Source organism: Sardina pilchardus, chromosome 11 (assembly GCF_963854185.1).
Source record: "Sardina pilchardus chromosome 11, fSarPil1.1, whole genome shotgun sequence".
NCBI lineage: Eukaryota > Metazoa > Chordata > Actinopteri > Clupeiformes > Clupeidae > Sardina > Sardina pilchardus.
The window spans coordinates 28,180,008-28,202,354 of record NC_085004.1 but is presented as its reverse complement, the minus strand read 5'-3'; the positions used below and the strand labels follow the sequence as shown (position 1 = coordinate 28,202,354).

Here is a 22,347-nt window from a genome sequence, read left to right as displayed (position 1 = left end):
CTTGCAGCTTACGTGAGAACGCATCGTTATTCCAACCCATCACCAAGGATACCTTAAGGATAAAATAAGGATAATAATCGTTTTGCAAAATGGTTTCCCACTCGCTTGCCTGGCCGATGATTTGTTTTACAACGCTGTGGGGTTTGGTTGGAGTTGTAGCCCCCTTTTTCGTGCCAAAAGGTCCAAATAGAGGGTAAGTAGGCTTTACACGTTCGTGTTCTCCTCTGATGGATTTATAATTATTTAGCTGAGGTCATCGAGCGAAATACATATTCAAGGCTATTGTGAAACACATATCGTGTTGTCTTGGGTTGGCATAGTGCTTTTCTTTTAGGGTAAGGGCCGGAGGACTCGGACTGGACAAGGCCCGTCGTTTAGCATCCTTAGCGCAGTGTAGTGCAGTGCATCTTGCTACCTCTTTCTGCCAGACTGCCACAACCCTGATTTCTCACTATATATATAATGCAAACTATACATTTTCGGGTGATGCTTCATCTTCCAGTTCATCTAATCATGTTTCTTCGTTTTGTTTTCGTTTCAGAGTTATCATCACAAGTTTGATATTGACAGCCGTCTGCTGTTATTTGTTGTAAGTATCAACGTGCATCCATTTCTGTTGTAGGCTATTGAACACATGCTATCAAGTAGCCTATAAGTATCAATATCTCTGTCTTAACATCTTATAACGTATTAACCCTTGAACTATGATGTAAGTATAATGCAATTAATCTGTTTTCCATCTCAGCTGGTTAATAGCCATCCTGGCTCAAACCAACCCCTTGTTTGGACCTCAGTTGAAGAACGAAACCATTTGGTACTTGAGATATTTCTGGGAATAGATACAGGTATGTACCATCATCCCTGCTGTATGTAAACAGAATGTTACTACAGTGTTATGAATGGACAATAACCCATATCCCAGTACTCATCCTCTGCTAGTAGTATTCCTCCTTCCCACTGAATTTTGATCTGGGAACAGTGGAAGTCTGTTGACTCCAGACACAAGATGGTAGTAGAGAGCCAAAGGAGTCAATCTTGATTCATTTAAATACAGCATCTTTAACCTCAACACTGTCTTAATAGTACAGTATAGCATAATTGGTTATTTTAATATTTTATCATCTATATGAACATGAAATGTAGGCCTATATAAGTTCTGAAAAATAATATAGGCCTACCGGTAGGCATCCTTTATCTATATTCAGTATATGCCTGCTTCTGGAAGGAGGAGTGTGCAGGCAGGTCACTAATATGAACACTGTAGTGCACATCAAGCCCAGAAATGCAGCCAGCCTGTGTGGTCTTTTGTAATGTTTTTTGTTGCAGTGAAGGATATTTCAAAGGATCCCAACAGCTTTACTCATTGCATGTTTAATAAGCATTGCATTATGCCAAAAACTGGGTTACTGATTTCAAGTACTCGGAAGTTAATACTCACAAATGTATACATCTATGTGTGAATTGAAAAGTAATGTAGAGAAAGCTATATTGTCCCTCACAGTTGTCATCACAAATAAAGCTATTATAACGGCACACAGAGTTTTATATCAGATGTAACCTGTGTTATACACCAGAACCCAATATAGCTGCTAATATGGCTGCTTTTATGCCTGCATGTGAAACCAGTCAACACTTTATTTATTGCGTCCCACCCAATGATATTACATTTAGTCTTTAAACTTTAAATCTAAAGATACTGTATCTTCTCTTCATGTACCTTCCTTCATCTTCTTTTGCAGCTTGTTGTGGAAAGCCATGGGATGGACCCTTGATCCCCCAGTCTGTCAATTCGCCTATAAATATCAAGACTTTATATTGTATTTAATTTGTCAATACATATCAATACTTTATTTATAAATAGTGTGTACAATATGTTCTCAGACCCTGCTTTTGAGTCCTTTCTGTCTTGTGATGTACTCAGAGCCTACAGGTGCTTTGAGCAGCCTGATATGTAAATTTCCGTCACAATTGTGGAAATAATCATGGCAAATGGTTAGCCCTATATATTGTTCAGTGTAGATTGGACCTACTTGTCAATGTAAATCAGGATATTTTTCAGTGAAATGATACTCTCCCACAAACCACTGAGCAGGTATGCCTGATCTGCTGATATATTTTGTGTGAAGCGCATTTTTGTAGCATATTCTTTTGTTTGATGTCAGTACTTTTGTTCAACATGCCAAAATGCAATTCATGGAAAGGGGTTGAATCAGGAAACCATTGATCAGATGTGAGAAGGAACCCTTGGTAAAATTATGCAATGACCAGCATCTAGCCAGTCTGATCCAATATCATTATCCTGAAGTCCAAAAGAAAACAAGATGAGGTGTCATTCGGTCCTCCCTTAGGCCTCTAAATAAATCAATAAATGAATATAAAACAAAGTCTACAGTTCTGCTCATAGGGGAATCCTTAAATATTACCTGTGAATATTCGGCCACTGCCAAGCTCAGACTATAGTGTTGTATGTTAATAGTGTTGATTATTTCATTTCAGAAGAAGTGTTGGTAATGTTTGATTGTATAGTGTGATTGTGCTATAGAAAAATACTGTTTCGTGGTGTAAGAAGTCAAATGCTCTAAAAACAAAACATTCATGAATATTCTTGCCAATTTCTCTATTAATAAAATCCTGTAAGTGGCTAACTTATGTTTTTACATCATTATTTGAGTTCAACTGAATCACCACATAAGACCTGATTTTACTAAGTTCGGTCAGAAGTCTAATGACAGGTGTCCTCAGCCAATTCACTGTTCTTGCAGTCATACACAGCACAAAAGAAGAGGGTAGCTTAGAGAAGAGTGTTTCATGAAAACAACCTCTGAATGAAGGACAGAGAAGAGATTTAAGGTTTTTTTAGGCTGCTGGAGTCCATCTTTAAGTTAAAAGTCTGCTGAAAGTCCACAACTCAAAACAGATGGTCAGTTGAAGAAACGTATCAGCACAGCTGGATGTAATACCATTGTTAATACAACACTGATGGGATTTAAATAAAAATAATTTTATTGCTAAAAAGATGCCAGGAGTTGTTCCCCCCTGGTAGAAGAGTTTGTCCTTTGAGTGTCTCAATCGTCCTTCTGGGAAGTTGCACAACAGCAGCAGCACACTGCCCTCCACATTCTCCTGAAAAAGCCTCGGGTGGGAGTCACTGCAGATTCTAGAGGGCACACAGATGGACTGGTCAGTTTCACCTCTAAAAGGGTTAACTATTAACGGATGCGTTATGAAAGTGAGAAATGTTTCATAATAAGATGAGTCCTCAACTTACGGCTGCTAACGGTTGATGCGATGCTGAAGGTGTCAGGGTTCCCCGTGGTAGAAGTTATGTGTGCATCACACTGAAACACAGAAACAATGTACACATATATTTAGTTCTGTTCATGTTTAATGCCTTTTGGGATATCATTTTTCACGGGTAACTCTGGAAGACTAAGTACTCACTTCCTCCTCCACTTGGACGGGCGCTTCACTTTCTTCCTCTACATTTAGAAGTGTATCTTCAGGATCCTTGGCATTCAGTGCTGCCTCCTGTTCTGCTTTCCTTCTCTTTTCCTCATCACGGGCAAATAAGATGTCCTTGAAATAATGAATAATGCTCTTGACAATTAAGTCTTTTGCAAGCACACAGTGCTCCTCGTCAGCCAGAAATGAGGCAATGTCCAAGCCATCTGTCACAGGGAAGAGTAGCAAGTGACCAGAGTGACACCATCCTGCAATCTCTTGAATGACAGCGAGAGTTGACTCCTGCAGTTCGTCCAGTGACCGTGGGAGGGCGGCCTCTTTGTCTGTTATGTCTTGCTGAATGAGCGCACATAACTGGTCCGCCAGCTGGAAGCATTTGACGAGGCTGTCTGAGGCGGGGAAAAGTTCGCAGACGAATCTGGCCACAAGACTTCTCAGCACATTTTTCTGATGGAGGCATGGATCTTCCTCCTTCTCTGATGTGCCGACCAGACCATCTATTCTAGCCTGGTGTGACTTTAATATGGCCTCAGACACCAAGTTGGCGAAATCTCTTGAGAACATGCGAGCCCTGCCAGCCACTGCGTGCTGTAGGCTCGTGTGTATTCCTGCAGAGCCCTCCAGTAGCTGCTCATAAACAGAGCGAGCCATGTCAATGATCTCCTTTATGTGTATATGAAAACTGTCTTTTCGGTCGCCTCTGGACACCCTTCCACCACATATGGCCAGTCTGTCCACCACTTCGTCCAACACTGGCCAGGCATGTAGCTGAGCAGCAACATCATCTTCATCTGGAAATACCAGACGCAGGACAAAAACTAAGATAGATGTCACAGTGTCCGCATGAATGACCAGCTTCATAGAGGCAGCAGGATATTTTCTTTCTGAAGCCTTCAGCAGGAGAGTGAGGATGTTTCCAGGTTCCAGCGACAAAGAGATTGAACAGAAGTGCTTCAAAAGTTTACCCAAAATAGCGTCAGTTAAGACAGCCATTAATTCATCACTGTCGCAGCTTGCGGCCTTTTTCATAATCTTCATGGAGTTCAGTTTGCGTTGAAGGGACTTGACTATCCTCATCGATGTAAGATGGGTATAATAGGCTACCCTATCTTGAGGGAGCTTCCTGAGGACCTGCACTGCAATGCTACCAGCCTTGGCTCTCAGAAAGAGACACAGGGTATGGTTGGCAGCATCTGCCAGATTGACCTCCATGGCATGGACCAGCCTGGCGACCACATCCACCACTATTTCGGATATGTGGTGCTCCTGGGCAAATGGCCGGTAGATGAACCGGTAACCCATGACCTTCACTGCCATTTGGACTGCCCACAGTGGTGAGGAGAAGCTTGATATCTCACTGCTGAGAACGACAATGTGTTGTCTATTAGAACATGGACATACTCTACAGTCAGAAAGGTTATATAAGTTAAGGTATCAATGCACAATTCAGCTAACGCTTTGATCTCACAACTGCATAACATAACTTACGGAATTGCTAGAGCGGTGGAAGGTTCCTTAACCTCCAGCGGCTCTTGGTCAATCTCACGTTGGATATCCAACAGCTTGATGAGGACGTTTACCTCCCAGATCTAAGTAAGTATTTCAAATCAAACATTGTAACTTTATTTAACGGCATAATGATTATTTTTCTTTGATTTTCAAATGTTTCAGAACTAAATCAGATCAAAATCAACAGTCGGCTACTGATAATAATGAGAATAATTGATTTTGCTTACCAAACAGGCTGGGCCATCAACAACCCCTATCATTTGACAAGACCTGTATAAAAGAAATACACAATTGTCTTCCAAGCCAAACTCTGTTGTTAATCCTCATCATTATAATCAAGACATTGACATTTCAGAGCACAGTATTCAACCTGACCTGTCCATGAAGGCTTCTCTCTCCTGGTAAGCCAAATATTCCACCATGTCATGCATGGTAAAGTGGGGCTTTATGATTCCATGCCTTTGAAGACCCATGAAAATGGTCAACATTTCCTTCTGCAAGAAATGCGTTTAGTGAGAGCCCATCCATCCACACAGACTATGCTCATGGCACACATTAGCACATTTAAGTTGTTAAGTTTAATGAATATAGCCTATAATGAATTTTAAAATCATACCTTCTCGGTGTGGAATACATGTTCCCAGTGGGGTTCAATGATATGGATCTGAAATTATCAGTGTTTAAAATAGTGAGATGAAATTAATAGTAAATATAATAGCCTCATAATAATAATAATAATAATAATAATAATAATAATAATAATAGCCTAATAATAATAATAATAATAACAATAACAACAATGATGATGATAATAATAATTAGTATTATAATAATAACAACAACAATAACCAGGCTAGGCTACAAAGAAACAAAGATCCTTCATTAGGCTACTTAACCCTCTCTGATTATAGGCCTATAGGCCTACGCTAATGTGAAATTTCAGAAAATGATACATTTTCCCCAATGTGGTGTTTCTTTTACATACAGATTCTACCTGAAAGATAATATGTTAGACAAAGAAGTTTTGATTTAACTCTCATTTAAGTAGGCCTACCTCTTTGAAAACACCCATTTCAAATAATCTGAATATCTCCGTAAAATGCTTGCGCTTCGTAAAATCGTGGCGTTCTCGAGATTGTGTTTTGTGAAATGAGCCAACTTTAGCATTCTGTGCGTTTTTAGAACATTGTTTATGACATCAGTGTCAAGAACACACTGGGTGCATTCTAATGATTCTAATACCGTCATAATAAAGTAAGTCACTTCCGCTTACGTAGCCTACCAAACTGCACATTTGTAACAAACTGTTTACATTTGTAAATTTAGGCCTAGCCTATATCTCAAATTGATTCTCTGAGACTCTGGAATAAAGTAATTATTTGATTCGTCCTACAATCACAGGCCATACCAGCAGGTGGCGCCACAACTCAATTAAACACCAATAGCACAATTTTGATTTCTGTTTTTATAAGTTTGCTCCCAAACTTTCGCGGTTGACAACTAGCCTACACAACCTTCGACAGAAGAGGCTGCTGTCCTGTTGTCAGATTAGATTTGAAGTTTGGCAGTTTGTTTTTATGGTGGGTTTATAGGCTAAATACGTCCTCCGTATTTGATTATTACACATAAATTCTTTTTAACCACTGGCAGGGGTGATGTAAGTGTGTGTGTGTCAATGTCAATGTCAATGTCAATGTCAATTTATTTATATAGCACATTTAAAAAACAACCACAGTTGACCAAAGTGCTGTAAAATAAAATAAAATAAAAATAACATAAAAATAAAGTAAAATAATTATAAAATAACTTTAAAGAAACATAGTAAAGATTAGTAAATAATAATAATAATAATAATAATAATAATAATAATAATAATGAAACCAAAATAGCAATGCAAAATGGTGGTAGAGTAGATACAGTGAGAATAGTATGTAAGTAAATATTAATAGTAAAAAAAAAGTATAGAAAAAAACCCTATAAAAACAAAGCAATAAAGATAGATAAACAGGGTAAAGAAGTTAAGCATCTAAAATCTAGGGTGAGGTGGTGGGGGGGGGGGGGGGGGTCTTAAACTGAGTTAAAAGCTAAGGAGTAGAGATGGGCTTTGAGACGGGATTTGAAAGTGTTTAGAGAAGGTGCTAGTCTAATGTGGTGGGGGAGATTGTTCCAGAGTTTGGGGGCAATAGCAGCAAAGGCACGGTCTCCTCTACATTTGAATTTAGTTTTGGGAACAGTCAGCAAAAATAGATCAGAAGATCTAAGACTTCTGGCAGGGGAGTATTTATGTAGTAGTTCAGAGAGATAGTTGGGGGCTTTGCCATTCAAACATTTGAAAGTAGTTAGCAAAATTTTAAAATGAATCCTATGGTGAACAGGGAGCCAGTGAAGGGAGGCTAATATGGGAGTGATGTGCTCTCGTTTACGTGTACCAGTTAAAAGGCGAGCTGCTGCATTCTGAACCAGTTGTAGGCGGGATAGTGAGGCCTGGTTGATACCAACATATAGGCTAGGGAGTTACAGTAATCCACTCTAGTTGTTATGAAGGCATGGATTACTTTTTCAAAGTCTAAGAAAGACAGGAAAGGCTTGATTTTGGATACGTTTCTTAATTGGAAGAAACAAATTTTGGTTACTGATTTGACCTGTTTGTCAAATGTAAGATCTCCGTCCAAGATCACACCCAGGCTCTTTACAGAAGACTTTACATAGGGTCTCAGGACGTCTATGTCCATATTTTGGTTGGAGTTTCCATTGGGTCCTAGTAGGAGGATTTCAGTTTTGCTGTTGTTTAGGTTCAAAAAGTTTAAGGCCATCCAGGCTTTGATATCATCAAGACAGTCTAGAAGATTTTTTAAGGAGTCTTGACTTTTTAGGGGAATGTAAATTTGGGTGTCATCTGCATAGCAGTGAAAAGAAATTCCATATTTTCTGAAAATGGTACCTAAAGGGAGCATATAGAGGGCAAATAGGATGGGCGCAAGAATAGATCCTTGGGGGACGCCACAGGATAGGGGTGCTGAGGAGGAAACAAATTCGCCTAAGCTGACAGAGAAGCTTCTATCAGAGAGGTATGATCTGAACCACTCTAAGGCCGTACCTTTAATACCAACACATTGCTCAAGGCGAGAGAGAAGGATGGAATGATCAACTGTGTCAAATGCCGCTGTGAGGTCTAGAAGGATAAGTATAACAGTATCGCCAGCATCAGTCGCTAATAAAATGTCATTACAAATTTTCAGAAGTGCAGTTTCTGTGCTGTGAAGGGGTTTAAAACCAGACTGGAACATTTCAGAGATGCCTTGGGTGTCTAAGAAAGATTGTAGCTGAGCAAGTACAACTTTTTCCAAGACTTTGGAAAGGGATGGAAGTTTGGAAATGGGTCTGAAATTAGACAGGACAGTTGTGTCTAAATGTGGCTTTTTAATCAGAGGTTGTACTGTAGCATGTTTAAATATGGTTGGTACAACACCTGTCATAAGACTGCTATTAATGATATTTAGGATAAGAGGTCCAGTAGTATCAAAAATGTCTTTGAAAAGCTTGGGGGGGACAAAGTCTGATGGATAGGATGGAAATTTCATCTTATTAATTGTATCTTTGAGGAGAAAGAGAGAGACTGGTTCAAAATGACTAAGGGTAGCTGGGCAGTGAGGGGCAGTAGGAGGGTCATAGGAGGGTGCTGAGATAGAAGCTCTAATAGTGGTAATCTTGTCAACAAAGAAATATAAGAATTTCTCACAAGTATCTGAGGAAATATCAAGGCTGTTAGACTGAGGGGTGTTCAGAACAGAGTTAATAGTCTGAAGAGCACACGTGGATTGTTGACATTTGTATTAATTATATCAGAAAAGAACTTTGTTTTTTCTTGTTTTACTGTTTTCTGGTAAGCAGATAGTTTGTTTTTTAGTATATCATAGGATATCTGAAGTCTGTCTTTTTTCCACTTTCTTTCTGCTCTTCTGCATTCTTGCCTGGCTGCGCGTGTAACGTCATTCAGCCATGGTTCAGTTTTTGACTTGGATCGTATGATTTTGAAAGGGGCGATGTTATCTAAGATCAATCTTGAAGTGGAATATAAGAGTGATGTTAGTTCTTCTGTGCTATTATGTGGTAAGTTTTGATGAGAATTAACAGCAAGTTTGAAAGCCGCTGAAAAATCAGTGGCAGTGGAGGGTTTTAGCGCGCGACAACAGTAAGTTGAAGTGCGCGGTTTGGTACATGGTAGAGAAAAATCAAACAAAATGGGCATATGATCAGAGAACAAAGCATGACGTATATCGACGTTACAGACATACCATATGACAGTACCAGATCTAGTGTATGGCCCTGTAAATGGGTAGGGCTCGTCACAGATTGTGTCAAATTAAACGAATCAATAACATTTAAAAAATCTTTCACCATCGGCTTAGTCTGACAGCAGACATGAATATTAAAGTCTCCGACAATGAGGACCCTGTCGTATTTTGGCAATGTTTCAGCCAGGAAATTAGTGAAATCATTAATGAAGTCCTTGTTGTATTTAGGAGGTCTGTAGATTACTGCAAATAGGCTAACACTGGATGAGCCCGGTTAAACACAAACATATTCAGTTCGAAACTGGAATAAAGTGTCGATAATTGCCTGCAGTTGAAACTATTTTTGAAAATAGTTGCTACTCCTCCTCCTCTTCCAGTTGTTCTAGGGGAGTTGAAGTAAGTACAGTTTGTTGGCAATAACTCAGAGAAAGGGCGTGTGTGTGTGTGTGTGTGTGTGTATGTGTGTGTGTTTTCTCTCAAATAAGCATAGGTTATTGATATTTACGTATCTGCAGCATTTGCTGTCATTTGAGTACCAAGGGGCCCTTCAGGCTTTTTTTTTTATGCAGGTGGTAGGACTGGGCCACATACTGTAAGTCAGACGTTTTGATTTTGAGGGGAATAACCTATGGGCAAAATGGAGTGAATAAGAAAACATGTTCTCATATTGAGAAGCTTACCTACCTCAAGCTCAAGGGGTTAAAGAGTATAATCTGACTGACTCAGTCAAGCTCAATTGATGCATACATGGTTCCAAAGTGTAGGCCTACATGTGGGCTACAATCATATAAAAATGGTTGGCCTGATGCAGGAAAGTCAGACAGACCGACCAGCAAAAATGTGAGTTTCTTAAAAAAAAAATGTTTTAAAAATCACAGGAAAAATTCCAGCAGACAAACAAATATCAGTTGTCAGAATCCAATCAAAAGTGCATCTGAAGTTCAGTTTTATACACAATTTGTAGGATACATAGGATCAGCAACAACATCTCAGAATTCAAGGTGTTAGTTTGTTTATTATAGTATTTTTTTTTTTTTTTTTTTAATTGACATAGTTGTTTATTATTGCTATTCTCCTTAATGTAATACTACCAACTTTTAAATCTGCTATCTATCTATACATTTTGTGGCTGACGCTGACCTCACAGTGCACGGCTGCACAGTATATCCGACCTTACCAAAATGGTGCCGTGAACGTTTCACAGTAATCAGATGAGAGAAGACACGCCTCCTCTTCCGGACACGTTATTGTTGCATCAGATATCCAGCACCCACTGACAGAAATGGCAAGCTCAGGAGAGCAAGGTAAGAAGATAATAAAACATTTTATTTCCCTATCCAATCGAGGAGAGCGTAAGAAGACATGCCACATTTCAAGAATACAAAAGAGTTTTTGTTCAATCTGTAAATGAGGGAAACCTGTTTGGAAATCACGTTTGACCCATCACAAAAAATGGCTAATAATGTCTCTCAGCTAACTTAACATTTTACATTATCAATGAGTAATAAAGACTGAAGATATTACACTAGCGCTCATCCTGATTTAATCCAACATAGAACAAGCAAGAAAATGCTCCGGGTATGAAGGTTGAATCCTAATTGCTAGCTAACGTTGATGTTAATGATGTTCAGCTTAGAACCATATGTATCTGATTTTGCACTGTTTTCTGGTAACCTTTGTTTTGGAGTGTAGGCTCAATGTTGCACGTCCTAGTAGGCATTCGTATATTAATCAACTGAAGTATGTATTTCAGCCGGCATATTCTTTGAATCGGCCTCAGCTAACTGAATAATAAACCGATTTCTACGTAGCAATCTTTTTCTATTGCTTGTAACTAATTATCCACTTGGTAGCTCACACTTCACTCACTATTGTTAATGTTAGTGTCTGATTTTAAGTAATACCGGTAGACAGAACAACCATTCTCAGGACAGTTTTCCTTTCAGTTTCGAAATGACTTTTAATGACAGCCACCACCCCTTCATGCCCATCTAGTGTTCGAATATTGTACGATTTGGTCCTTTACGAACATACTGGTAATTGTCGCCCATTAGAGGGAGGCAAAGGTGAGAGGCATACCTCTACCATCACTTGACTGTTCGCCTGCGTACACATCATGTCAGCATTACCCATCCCTCGGCATGCTAGCCCACCCACCTGACCCACAAGAATGTTTGCAGATGCACAGTCTGTACGTGTTTGTGTGTGCCCTCTTGTCTCCACAGCCTTTGATTATGGCTTCTTGCTGGGCATAAGGGAGGAGGCCCGCAGGGCCCAGGCGCTGAACGAGTACCTGAGCACTCGCAGTTACCTGGCCGGCTTTAGCCCCTCTCCAGCCGACGCTGAAGCCTTTGCGCTTCTGGGCAAGCCCCCACACTCAAAGCATGTTCACATCCTGCGCTGGTACAGGCATATAGAGGCCCTTCAGCAGGGCCCCCAGGCCCCCCCAGAACTCTGCAGTGAGTAGACAGGCCCGGAGGTCAGGCCAGGCTACAGGCTACAGGCTACAGGCTCTGTGTGTACACTAGCGAGTGCATGTAGGATGCTGCCAAAACAGTGACGTAGAGCTAGTAAATACGCTATGCATTTATTACGCAAACCTTGTGCCCTCAATTTGGTTGGGCAGTTGTCTTTAGAGCATGCATGCGCACTGCTAGACGATGAATTGAGTCCCCGCCCCCATTGAGTGTGAAATAGTGGTCCTGGTCCAATAAACTGAGAGTAGTAGAGGCTGGGCCTTTGTTGTTTTGTCTCTGTTGAGCCTGCTAGATCCATCCACATTATTTCATTATGATTTTGCCATTATGCCGCGAAACCTTTTGTCAGTGTGTGTTTGTTTGTATATGTATGTATGTGTGTGTGTGTCTATGTCTGTGTGTGTGAGCGCATGTATGCATTTGTGCGTGTGTGAATGAATGAATGTATCAGCGTGGCGTGGTCTCCATAAGCAGATGTTTGCTGGTTGATGTGCACGTGGTGGCTTTGTCCGTGAGATTGCACCATTTCCACTTCGAACTGATTTCCACCAACAGGTGTGCCTGCACGGGTTTATTCCCACAGGTTACCTTTGTCACCCATGCATAGATGGAGCATGAACGTACACAGTTTGCTACGCTAATCCCTAGCATAATCACTTTCTCTCTGCTGCTAATGCAGCCTGGGCCCAGGAGGGATAATGAGCTCACAGAACCCACCGTTTGTCTTTCAGCGAAGGGGAAGCGAGTCCAGCCTCCTTGGTCTCCTCCCGAGGGCAGTGAGCCATCCAAGCTCAAGCTTTACAACAGCCTCACACGCAGCAAGGTGAGATCTCCATGCAGCTGCAGAGTACACTATGGCTGTTGGTCTCTGGTTTCGATCTCAGTTTTAACAGCAAAATGCAAACCTGTTGTTGTTAGGTGACTATTCTCTCTCATTTTCTCTTGAAGATGTACAGTATAGTGCATGATTGTTGTATTTTTGCATATTGCAGGAAGTGTTTGTGCCCCAGAGTGGAAACAAGGTGTCCTGGTATTGCTGCGGACCAACGGTTTATGATGCCTCACACATGGGCCATGCCAGGTAATGATGCTGCAGAGCTCTGCCGCCTGATGGCATGTTATTGACCAGTTACACTAGTGTGGTGGCGAGCCTCCGTTCTCGTCTTGCAAACCGGTTTCCCGTTCAGAACAGGACAAGGATTTGCCCACCGTATGATAGAAAAGGAATTTTGTCACTACGCTTAAGTGTAACTGGTCAAGACACCCAGTAGGGTCAGGCCAGAAGGCATGTTATACACCCAGTTGGGTCAGTCAGTCTGCAGGAAAACAAGCCTCTGTGCACTTCTCTGCATGTCAACCTGCACTGCAGCATTCCAAAGGTTGCCATCATGAATGCCATAGATCTGGCATTATTGACATCATGTCCTATCTGTGTTGCTGTGTGGCATCACCGCATTCTTTCCCCTCTTATTCCTCAGATCCTACATATCCTTTGATATCCTACGAAGAATATTGAAGGACTATTTCAAATATGACGTATTCTATGCCATGAACATCACAGATATAGATGACAAGGTGAGAGGAGATGAAGATGAGTGTTCTCTTCCCCACTACATAAGTATGGATGGCACGATGTGCGTTGTTACAAACCTGAATTGCCTGTGGAGGAATTTGTGCACACTTGTTATATTCTCTCACGTTAGACTCTGCTTGTTTCCCAGATCATCAAGAGAGCCAGGCAGAACTACCTTTTGGAGCAGTACAAAGAGAAGAAGCCTGTGGCTGCCCAGATCCTGAAGGATGTCCTCACAGCCAGAGAGGTGAGGGGTTAAGAGGGTTTTCTTCACAACCACACACTACACGTGTAGTGCTTTTTTTTTTTTTAATTGTATAAACAGGTTTATATGCAGCTCGGTGCCAAAAAAAAGACTGTGGTTTAGTTCATTGTCGTTGGCCTCGTCGTGGTTTTGTGACATTGTTGTTGTGTTTGTGCAGCCGTTCAAGACGAAGCTGGCTGAAACAACAGACCCGGACAAAAAGCAGATGCTGGAGAGGCTGGACTCGGCTGTGACCGCTGCCCTGGGTCCACTACAGGAGGCAGTGAAGAGTGGAGCCTCTGACGCCAGCATCCAGAGCCAGGCACAGGTGGGTCTGCGGATCTTGGACATAACTTAAGATAGTTTATTGGGCAAGGTCCCTTATAACACTGATACATTCCACCACAGCCAACCCCCTTTTCCATAGATACTGCAGACAGAGGCAGGTTTAAAGACTGAAAATATGGTAAAACATTTATTAGTTAACAGTGGTGTCAGAACTACGAGCTCGGAGGCCATCATAGCTCAGCGTTTATGGTAGCGGCCAACTGAACCTCTAGAGCCGCGTCTTCCCTCTGCATCTAAAGTGTAGCCCTTCCTCTTTGATTGTGTCGGGAGGAAAGGACTCATCATCAAATGATTAATTGTCGTCATTGTGTCCTCATGTGGTTCTCCCGAGCGTCTAAGTAACAATGGGTCATGTGAGCATTTGATTGACAAAGGTCACAAGAGCATTTGGTTGACATGGGTTTGCCGTGATCAAAGGCTGGGGTTATGATTCAAATAGATATTTTTCACTACAATACTATTATATTGTACTACCGTTAAAAGATTTCCATTACAATACCATTATAATTTACTTGGTTTCAAGTGATCATGCGCCAGGGTGATACTTGTCATAGCAATATGTATTTGAAGGAAAACTTTGAAGGCAAAGACTTCAAGATTTTCTTACATTACACTTACATTGACGTTCATTACTGTAACTAAAGCATAAATGATCCTAATGCTTATCTGTGTGTATGTATAATGCTTATCTTATCTTTGTGTGTTTTGTATCACACGCATGTAGATGGTTTGTTTATTCTTCCATTCATTTTCCGTTGTAAAAGGTTTTGCTGGAAGAGGCCAAAGATCTCCTGGCTGACTGGCTGGACACTCAGTTTGGCAGTGAGGTCACAGAGAACTCCATCTTCTCACTTCTGCCCAAATACTGGGAGGGAGAGTACCACAAGGATATGGATGCCCTCAATGTGAGTGCTATTTATGATCTCCAGTACTCAAGTCATGAGACAAAATAGGGTGTGCTGCATTTCAATGGGTTAGTAGGCTGAATAAGTTAGTAGGTCTGAGGAAGAAAGAGGTTAAACCAGGGCAATTCACTTTGCTATACACTTCATAGTAGACAGAGCAGTGACCAGAGCAGTGACCAGAGCAGTGACCAGTGATGCCTTTTTTGCATGATGGTTGTATTGATGTATAAACATTTGTCACCAACTCCACAAATCTTTTCTGATCTTTGAAGGTTCTTCCATCAGATGTACTCACTCGGGTCAGTGAGTATGTGCCAGAGATTGTAGACTTTGTGAAGAAAGTTGTAGACAACGGCTATGGGTAAGAACAAAGTCACACTTTTATATCAATCATTCCACCTTCCATTTTCTTGTATGTACTGTATATTTGTTCAGCCAGAGCAATCACCATTTGATCCCATTTGCAGGTATGCGTCCAATGGCTCTGTGTATTTTGACACGGTAAAGTTTGACAGCAACCCTAAACATTCCTATGCCAAACTGGTGCCAGAGGCAGTTGGTGATCAGAAGGCTCTTCAGGAGGGTGAAGGTAGGATACCAGGAAGCATGGACAGAGAGGATGCTGTTATTCACTATGTCTCTTCTCTATAGCCACGTTTACATGGACACTTCTATTCTGAAGGGAAACTGAATAACAGCTCAATCAGAATAAAAGTTGTCATATAAACACCTCAATCGGAATGAAAATGCCTGATCCGATCAGAATTTTAATTGGAATGAAAGAGGTGGTGTAGTCCGTCTGAATGAACATCCATGTATATGGTCATTCGGATTGCCTGCTATATCTTCCAAATGAAAAGTAGGCAACAATGACTATTCCGAATCCGATCAAAGATTCTAAAGCGCTTAAAAAAACCTGACCACCAAACCCTGTTCTGAATAGAACGTACCCCATGTAAGCAGACGCCACAACTTTTTCAATCAAAATAGTTTAATCGGAATGACAAAAAAAAACTGTCCATGTAAACGTGGCTTATGTGTGTTTTAAAATGTAATGATGGACAGAATTAATGCACTATTGTACTGGTCTGAGGAGAGAAACACAAGGGATTGATTGCCTAGGCTGTAGATGCTTGGCAGCTGGATTTATCTTTTAATGTTTCAGTTTGTAAATTCATATGGTCTTAAGTGTTTTCAGCTGAGTGTGCTGGGTCTCCTCTTCTTCTCTGTTCTGTAGGAGACCTGAGCATCTCAGCGGATCGACTCGGTGAGAAGCGCTCCCCTAACGACTTTGCCCTATGGAAGGCCTCCAAGCCTGGGGAGCCCTCCTGGGATTCCCCTTGGGGAAAGGTGAAATTTCAACACCACACACACACACACACACACACACACACACACACCACACACACACACACACACACACACACCACACACACACACACCACACCACACACACACACCACACACACACACACACCACACACACACACACACACACACACACACACACACACACACAAACACACACACACACACACACACACACACACCATTTTAAGCTTGCCAAGGGAAAGTTATGCTAAACTTTGTTTTCAGGGAAGCTGCACTGACGTTTTACATAACTCACTTTGTTTGCTATAGGGGCGGCCAGGCTGGCACATTGAGTGTTCAGCGATGGCGGGATCTATTTTGGGAGAGTCGATGGATATCCATGGTGGAGGATTTGATCTTCGGTTCCCCCATCATGACAATGAGTTGGCACAAGCTGAGGTAGATGCAGTTTATGATGATGAACCATTCACTCAAGCCAACCAATGTCATATTGTTGTCACTGGTTCATTTTATTGATGATATTGATAATTGTTTGAAATGCATCCTCACAGGCCTACTTTGAGAATGACCACTGGGTTCGCTACTTTTTGCACACTGGCCACCTTACCATTGCAGGCTGCAAAATGTCAAAGTCTTTAAAAAACTTCATCACTATTAAAGATGCATTGGCCAAAAATTCAGGTAATTTGCATGTAAAGCAAAACCTCAGTGAATCTTGTCTTCTGGTCACTGTGGTTCTCTCCATTTGAGTCCTGGTAATGTGAGCTGAGTGTACAGTACCTGTGTAGATGATGTAGTGACGTGTTCCCCCTCGTTGCCCTCTAGCACGACAGCTTCGCCTGGCCTTCCTCATGCACTCCTGGAAGGACACGCTGGACTACTCCAGCAACACTATGGAGTCAGCCATTCAGTACGAGAAGTTCTTGAACGTGAGTTATGAATCTTAGACCAAAAGACATGTTCTATCTGACCTGACCTGAAGAAATTGGTTTACATTAAGTATTTTTGTTTGGAAACACATTTAAGATGAGCTGTGTGTAATTGCTGTCTGCCTACAGGAGTTCTTCCTGAATGTCAAGGACATCCTCAGGACCCCCACTGACATCACAGGCCAGTTTGAGAAGTGGGAAGATGCAGAGATTGAGCTCAACAACAGGTGAGAAACTTCAGTGAATATACATACTACATGTAGTAATGGTTCAACATACTGTATCACAATGACTATATTATGAAACTGAAACTGAAACTTGAAATCTTTACAGCAGTAAATACAAAATAGTTAAGTAGTCAGCGGTCCTGTTCTCTCCTGTAGTGGTTGCCTTTATGGTTTGTGGGAATGAATCATTCAGTTCTGTCCTGTCCTGTCTGTAGTCTGTATGAGCGCAGAGCGGCAGTGCACGAGGCCCTGTGTGACAACATGGACACACGGACCACTATGGAGGAGATGAGGTCTCTGGTCGGCCAGAGCAACACCTACATCGCCAGCAGGAAGAGCTCCAAGCTCCTGCCCAACCGCATGCTGCTCCAGAGCATCGCCGTCTACCTAACCGACATGCTCAGGGTGAGACCGAGAGCCCTGACAGTGGTGATACACGGGTCAACTTTTTGACCAGTGTTGCACAATCATGATTGATTGGACGATAACTAATGACTGAACTTCTCACAATAAAAAATTGTTGCCTAACATCAAAGATTAAGTGCCCGAACAACAACACTCAGCAACACTGTTAAGCAACGTTGTCTATAAAGTAATGTTACCTTCGAAAAAGACAGGAATATGGCTTAAGCCATGGTTGCCCAGTATAATTTCTTCCAGCATACATCTCTGAGCATTTGTACCTTGCTTTGAACCCCTCTGTAGATATTTGGTGCTATTGAGGGATCTGATGCCATTGGTTTCCCTGTTGGAGGAAGTGGCCAGAGTGCTGATGTAAGTACATGCGCTATATATAACAGTCATGCTTTGGAATTGTGGCATAGGATGTTGCATCACTCTGATTGTGTATCTCGTCGCAGTTGGAAAGCACTGTGATGCCATATCTCAAAGTCCTGTCAGACTTCAGGGAAGGAGTTAGGAAAATTGCACGGGAACAGAAAGGTAAATGGGATTTGTTGACATTTGGCCGGAAATCCGTTATCTCTAAACCAATGTGTCACAAACACTAGTTTGACGTTAACGCTGTTCAGCTGACTGACATGTGCTCTGTTCCGCCCCAGTGACCGAGGTGCTGCAGTTGTGCGACGTGGTGCGTGATGACACTCTGCCTGAACTCGGCGTCCGCTTTGAGGACCATGAAGGTAATCAGGAGTTCACTTCACTCGCACTGCTCACCCAGTCATTCCCATCACAACACTCCAGACGTCTGCATCTCTGAGCTGCACAGGGTCCAGCGAGGGACAGTTTGCTCAGATTACTGACGTGAAGCGTGCCGTCCACAAAAGGACTATGGGAAAAGTGCTGACACATGCTGGACTTCCTTTGTCCTTTATCTTTCAGTGACTCTGCACCAAGTAAAATGAAAGGACTTACAGACATACAGTATGACGTGCCCAGCAGCGTATTAGCATGAGATTGCATCACATCGCCAAAATATATTTAGCTAGAAAATTGGTATGCACAAATCATGGGTGAAACACGTGGGGAAACACCCTTTACGTGTCCTTCTTTTCTTATCCTATTTCTATCTACTAAATGTGGGACTTTGTTTTTCCATAGGACTTCCCACAGTTGTCAAGCTGGTTGATCGGGAAACCCTGATGAAGGAAAAGGAGGATAAGAAAAGGGTAAGTGCCCGGGCAGGCTTGAGTTTTCCCCTTCAAAGACAGAACTCATTCAAAGCCAACCTGCATGGGGTTCAACAGTAGCTGTCCAGTAGTTGTCCATCAACACCGAATTATCTCCCCCTCCTTGTAAGACGATCAGCCTCACTCTTAATGGAAAATGTGCCTGAACATCTCAGGCATGCTCAAGGATGCAGAGACAAGAAAGGCATGAAAAGACCTGGACACAAGTCATAAAAAATGTATCTGGGTCTGTCAATGTGAATGGCGGGCTTAAGAATATATTGTGAGGCTCGTGTTGCACATGCCAATTGTTGGGCCTGTTTTGAGTTACTCCTCGCAAAGTCTTTGTGAACATCCTTCCGCTCAGGTGGGTTTGGATCATCACCACTTTGAAATTCTTTAAAACCCAGCAGATGCTTAGCACATGGTAGAACCGTTTCCTGACTTCTGAGAATTACACCCTGGCCATTCATCTTGTGTTCCTGGATAGCTTGTTATCGACTCCTCTTTCACTCTGAGGGGGAATTTCACATGGCTAGCAGAAGGCTGGGGGGATAGAAAGTAGCATGCATGTGGCTCTGACATGTTAGAACTGAACAATAGTCTGCAGACAATGATTTGGTGTGAGCTCAATCGTGGTTTTCATTTTTACTTTTGTAACCAGGGAAAATGTGGAGCTCTAACTACGTCTAAATTCAAATGTTCTCCGAATGTTTTTATTTGCCACAAAGTTATGAACGCTCACTGAATTACAGTTTTTCTCGATTGTTAACACACATTTTCTGAAAGCATGCCTCATATTCTCAGAACTCTACACACAAATCCATAACAACACACACAATGGGCAAAACTCCACAATTCTCCTGCAAAATGACACTTTACCTTCAAAACAATGTAATTTCTCCTCAAAATGCTCTTTTGTTCTCAAGAGACACACACAAACCATCATATATCAAGACATTTATAAAGACCAGTTGAACACTGAGGTGCTCAGTGTAAAACACTGCGATGAATTGAAAACACTTCTTCTCCATTCATTATAATGACTTGGGCCTTTTTTTGTTCAGCGTTACACTACAAACAGTACTACAAACAGTACTACAAACAGTAGATAAGCTGATACAGTAAGTTGATATGCTTACCCTATCAATATTTTGAAATATCTCATTGTTTTCTATTATTTTTCTTTGTATTTGCGGTAATGTTATGCCGTTTTTTGTAGGACAATGCTCATGATTTCAGTTTCCTGTTCAGGAATACAAAGTAGGATTACTTTCCCCAAATACTTGAAACATACTTTATTTTTACAGTCCTACAGAACAGCCCACAGGCAATACTGTACTACTGTGCTACTGTGCTCATTGAGCTGTATTGTACTGTCCGGTACTGTACTGTATTGATACGCAGCACTGCAATGTTCTAGTGGCTCGGATCTCATCAGAGATTACGGTCCTTGGCCTCCCCATCCTCCTCCTCTTACTCTCACTCCTCTGGCTCTGCCTCTGCCTGTACTACTACTGTAATACTAAAGCTCTGATTGCTAATTGTAAGACTGTGTGACAGGAGTTTGCCCATCTGATGAGTCAGTGTGCATGGTAGGGCAGTTAGCTTTAGAATTTGAATGGCAGTGTGTTCTTTGTGAAAACAAGCGATTTTCTTCATGAAAATTGTGTCTAATGCACAGAATTGTGTGTAGTGTTTTGAAAACAGTGTGTTATAGAACTAAAATTTGAGCGTAAAGCAGAAATTGTGCTTATAGTTCAGCAGAATCGGTTCAGGAGGTTGGTGCATGAGCTACATATTATGAGAATTGTGTCTCAAGTACCAGAAATTGTGTGTAAACAATTGAGAAAAACTGTAATACCTACAAGCTCCAGTGAATTGAGCCCTATGATTATTAAAGCTACTGTATGCTTATTCTGAAGTTTGATTTGTGGTGTTGATGAATGCTTTTTTGGTGGTACTATCCTGTTAGAATCACGATTCAAGCAGATTCCTTTCGTCATTAGTAATTCTGTTTCATTCACTGTCCTCACTGACTCTGGTAAATGGCTTCTGTTCATTTTTCAGATGGAGGAGGAAAAGCGAAAGAAAAAGGAGGAGGCAGCTAAAAAGAAACAGGAACAGGAGGTGAGTGGATGACAGGCTCTGTAAATATATCTGTATTCATTTGTTATAACACTATTCGCATGATATTTTGTTTTGGTGGTGTGGTTGATTATACAATATCACAGATCCATACACATAAGTGGATTAGTAAAAATTGTAATTTGTTCAATTCCACGATCATTCCATCGAGTTGTGGAAAGTAGAATGTATGCGTATTTGTTGGAATTACACCCTCAACAATTGTGTTTTTTTCTGGGTTTTTTTCCCCCCACATAGATGGCTAAACTGGCCAAGATGAAGACACCTCCCAGCGAGATGTTCCGCTCTGAAACAGACAAATACTCTGCATTTGATGACACTGTACGTTTTCAAATTAAAATTGTATTTACTCATGTTTGATCCAAGAGAGATTGTGTAGCAAACATTTCTCATTTTTGTGGGAATAATTGTGTTTTACTAGATAAATAAGTCTTTATTGTTAATTATGTACCTGTATCACTATGTTATTTTCTTCTTGCCTTCTTTTTAATCCCAAGTTTATTTTGACTAATGTAATTTCATGTTGTTTCCCCACACTAGGGTTTCCCCACACACGATGCAGAGGGCAAGGAACTGAGCAAAGGACAAACCAAAAAACTACGCAAACTTTATGAGGCACAAGAAAAATTACATAAAGAATATCTTCAAACGAGTCAGAATGGCAACTGAGGATCCTGGGAGATTGAGTCCATCTGGCCCAACCCTGCTATCCGCCCATTCTGTGTCCTCTTTCTATGTCCTGTGCGCTTCTAAAATTGAGGCCAGCAAGATGCCTGTAATCTGTGTGTCCTTGGACTGATACTGGGCTTTATATTTTCCACATGGCTGGGACATGACTGAGTAATTCATTTTACTTACTGTGGTGTTATCAATTGTGATGAGAGGACATCAACGTGGGTTGACCAAGTGAATGGAGACATGATAGGACATTTCCTATGATATGAATGATACTGGTCTGAAGGGATTCAGTACATTTCCTGTTTTTTAACATTTAGACTGCATTGAATGCCCTCATTACAGTCAATTAAGTGATCCCATTCAGCCTGCAGGTTTACCATAATGGTGAAAGAAATATTGAAAAATATTTCCAACAAATGTTTATAAGGACATGAGATACAAATAATAAAATACATTCTTCCAATAATTTTGAATGAGTCAATATTTTAAACCTGTTAGCTCTCCTATTTGCATATCTTTGAAATTAAAGTGCAACAGAACTGATGTTGATAAGACTGAAATAAGACACTTTAACTTTCCACTGCCTTGTCAA

The 22,347-nt window shown here is 41.3% G+C and overlaps 2 protein-coding genes across 4 annotated transcripts; both read left to right on the top strand.

Annotated features, from left to right (window-relative positions):
- atpv0e2 (ATPase H+ transporting V0 subunit e2) lies at positions 1-2,638 on the top strand. The gene is made up of 4 exons (XM_062549092.1): positions 1-193; positions 542-589; positions 746-845; positions 1,740-2,638. The coding sequence occupies exons 1-3, from the start codon at positions 90-92 to the stop codon at positions 837-839; spliced, it is 246 nt and encodes an 81-aa protein (XP_062405076.1). The 5' UTR covers positions 1-89; the 3' UTR covers positions 840-845; positions 1,740-2,638.
- Positions 2,639-10,515: 7,877 nt separating this feature from the next.
- cars1 (cysteinyl-tRNA synthetase 1) lies at positions 10,516-22,221 on the top strand. Of its 3 annotated transcripts, XM_062549271.1 has the most exons (23): positions 10,529-10,570; positions 11,492-11,725; positions 12,475-12,566; positions 12,736-12,824; positions 13,222-13,318; positions 13,465-13,563; positions 13,739-13,888; positions 14,673-14,813; positions 15,086-15,174; positions 15,281-15,402; positions 16,051-16,163; positions 16,455-16,583; positions 16,697-16,826; positions 16,971-17,074; positions 17,204-17,301; positions 17,517-17,706; positions 18,007-18,075; positions 18,162-18,243; positions 18,363-18,443; positions 18,862-18,929; positions 21,000-21,059; positions 21,315-21,398; positions 21,618-22,221. In XM_062549271.1, exons 1-23 carry the CDS (start codon positions 10,549-10,551, stop codon positions 21,744-21,746), a joined length of 2,472 nt encoding a protein of 823 aa, XP_062405255.1. In that variant the 5' UTR covers positions 10,529-10,548; the 3' UTR covers positions 21,747-22,221. The 3 variants fall into 3 exon arrangements, with proteins under 3 accessions (XP_062405256.1, XP_062405255.1, XP_062405258.1); XM_062549272.1 differs by lacking the exon at positions 11,492-11,725 and having other exon boundaries at positions 10,516-10,570; XM_062549274.1 differs by lacking the exon at positions 11,492-11,725 and having other exon boundaries at positions 10,546-10,570; positions 12,423-12,566.
- The last annotated feature ends 126 nt before the right edge of the window (positions 22,222-22,347 follow it).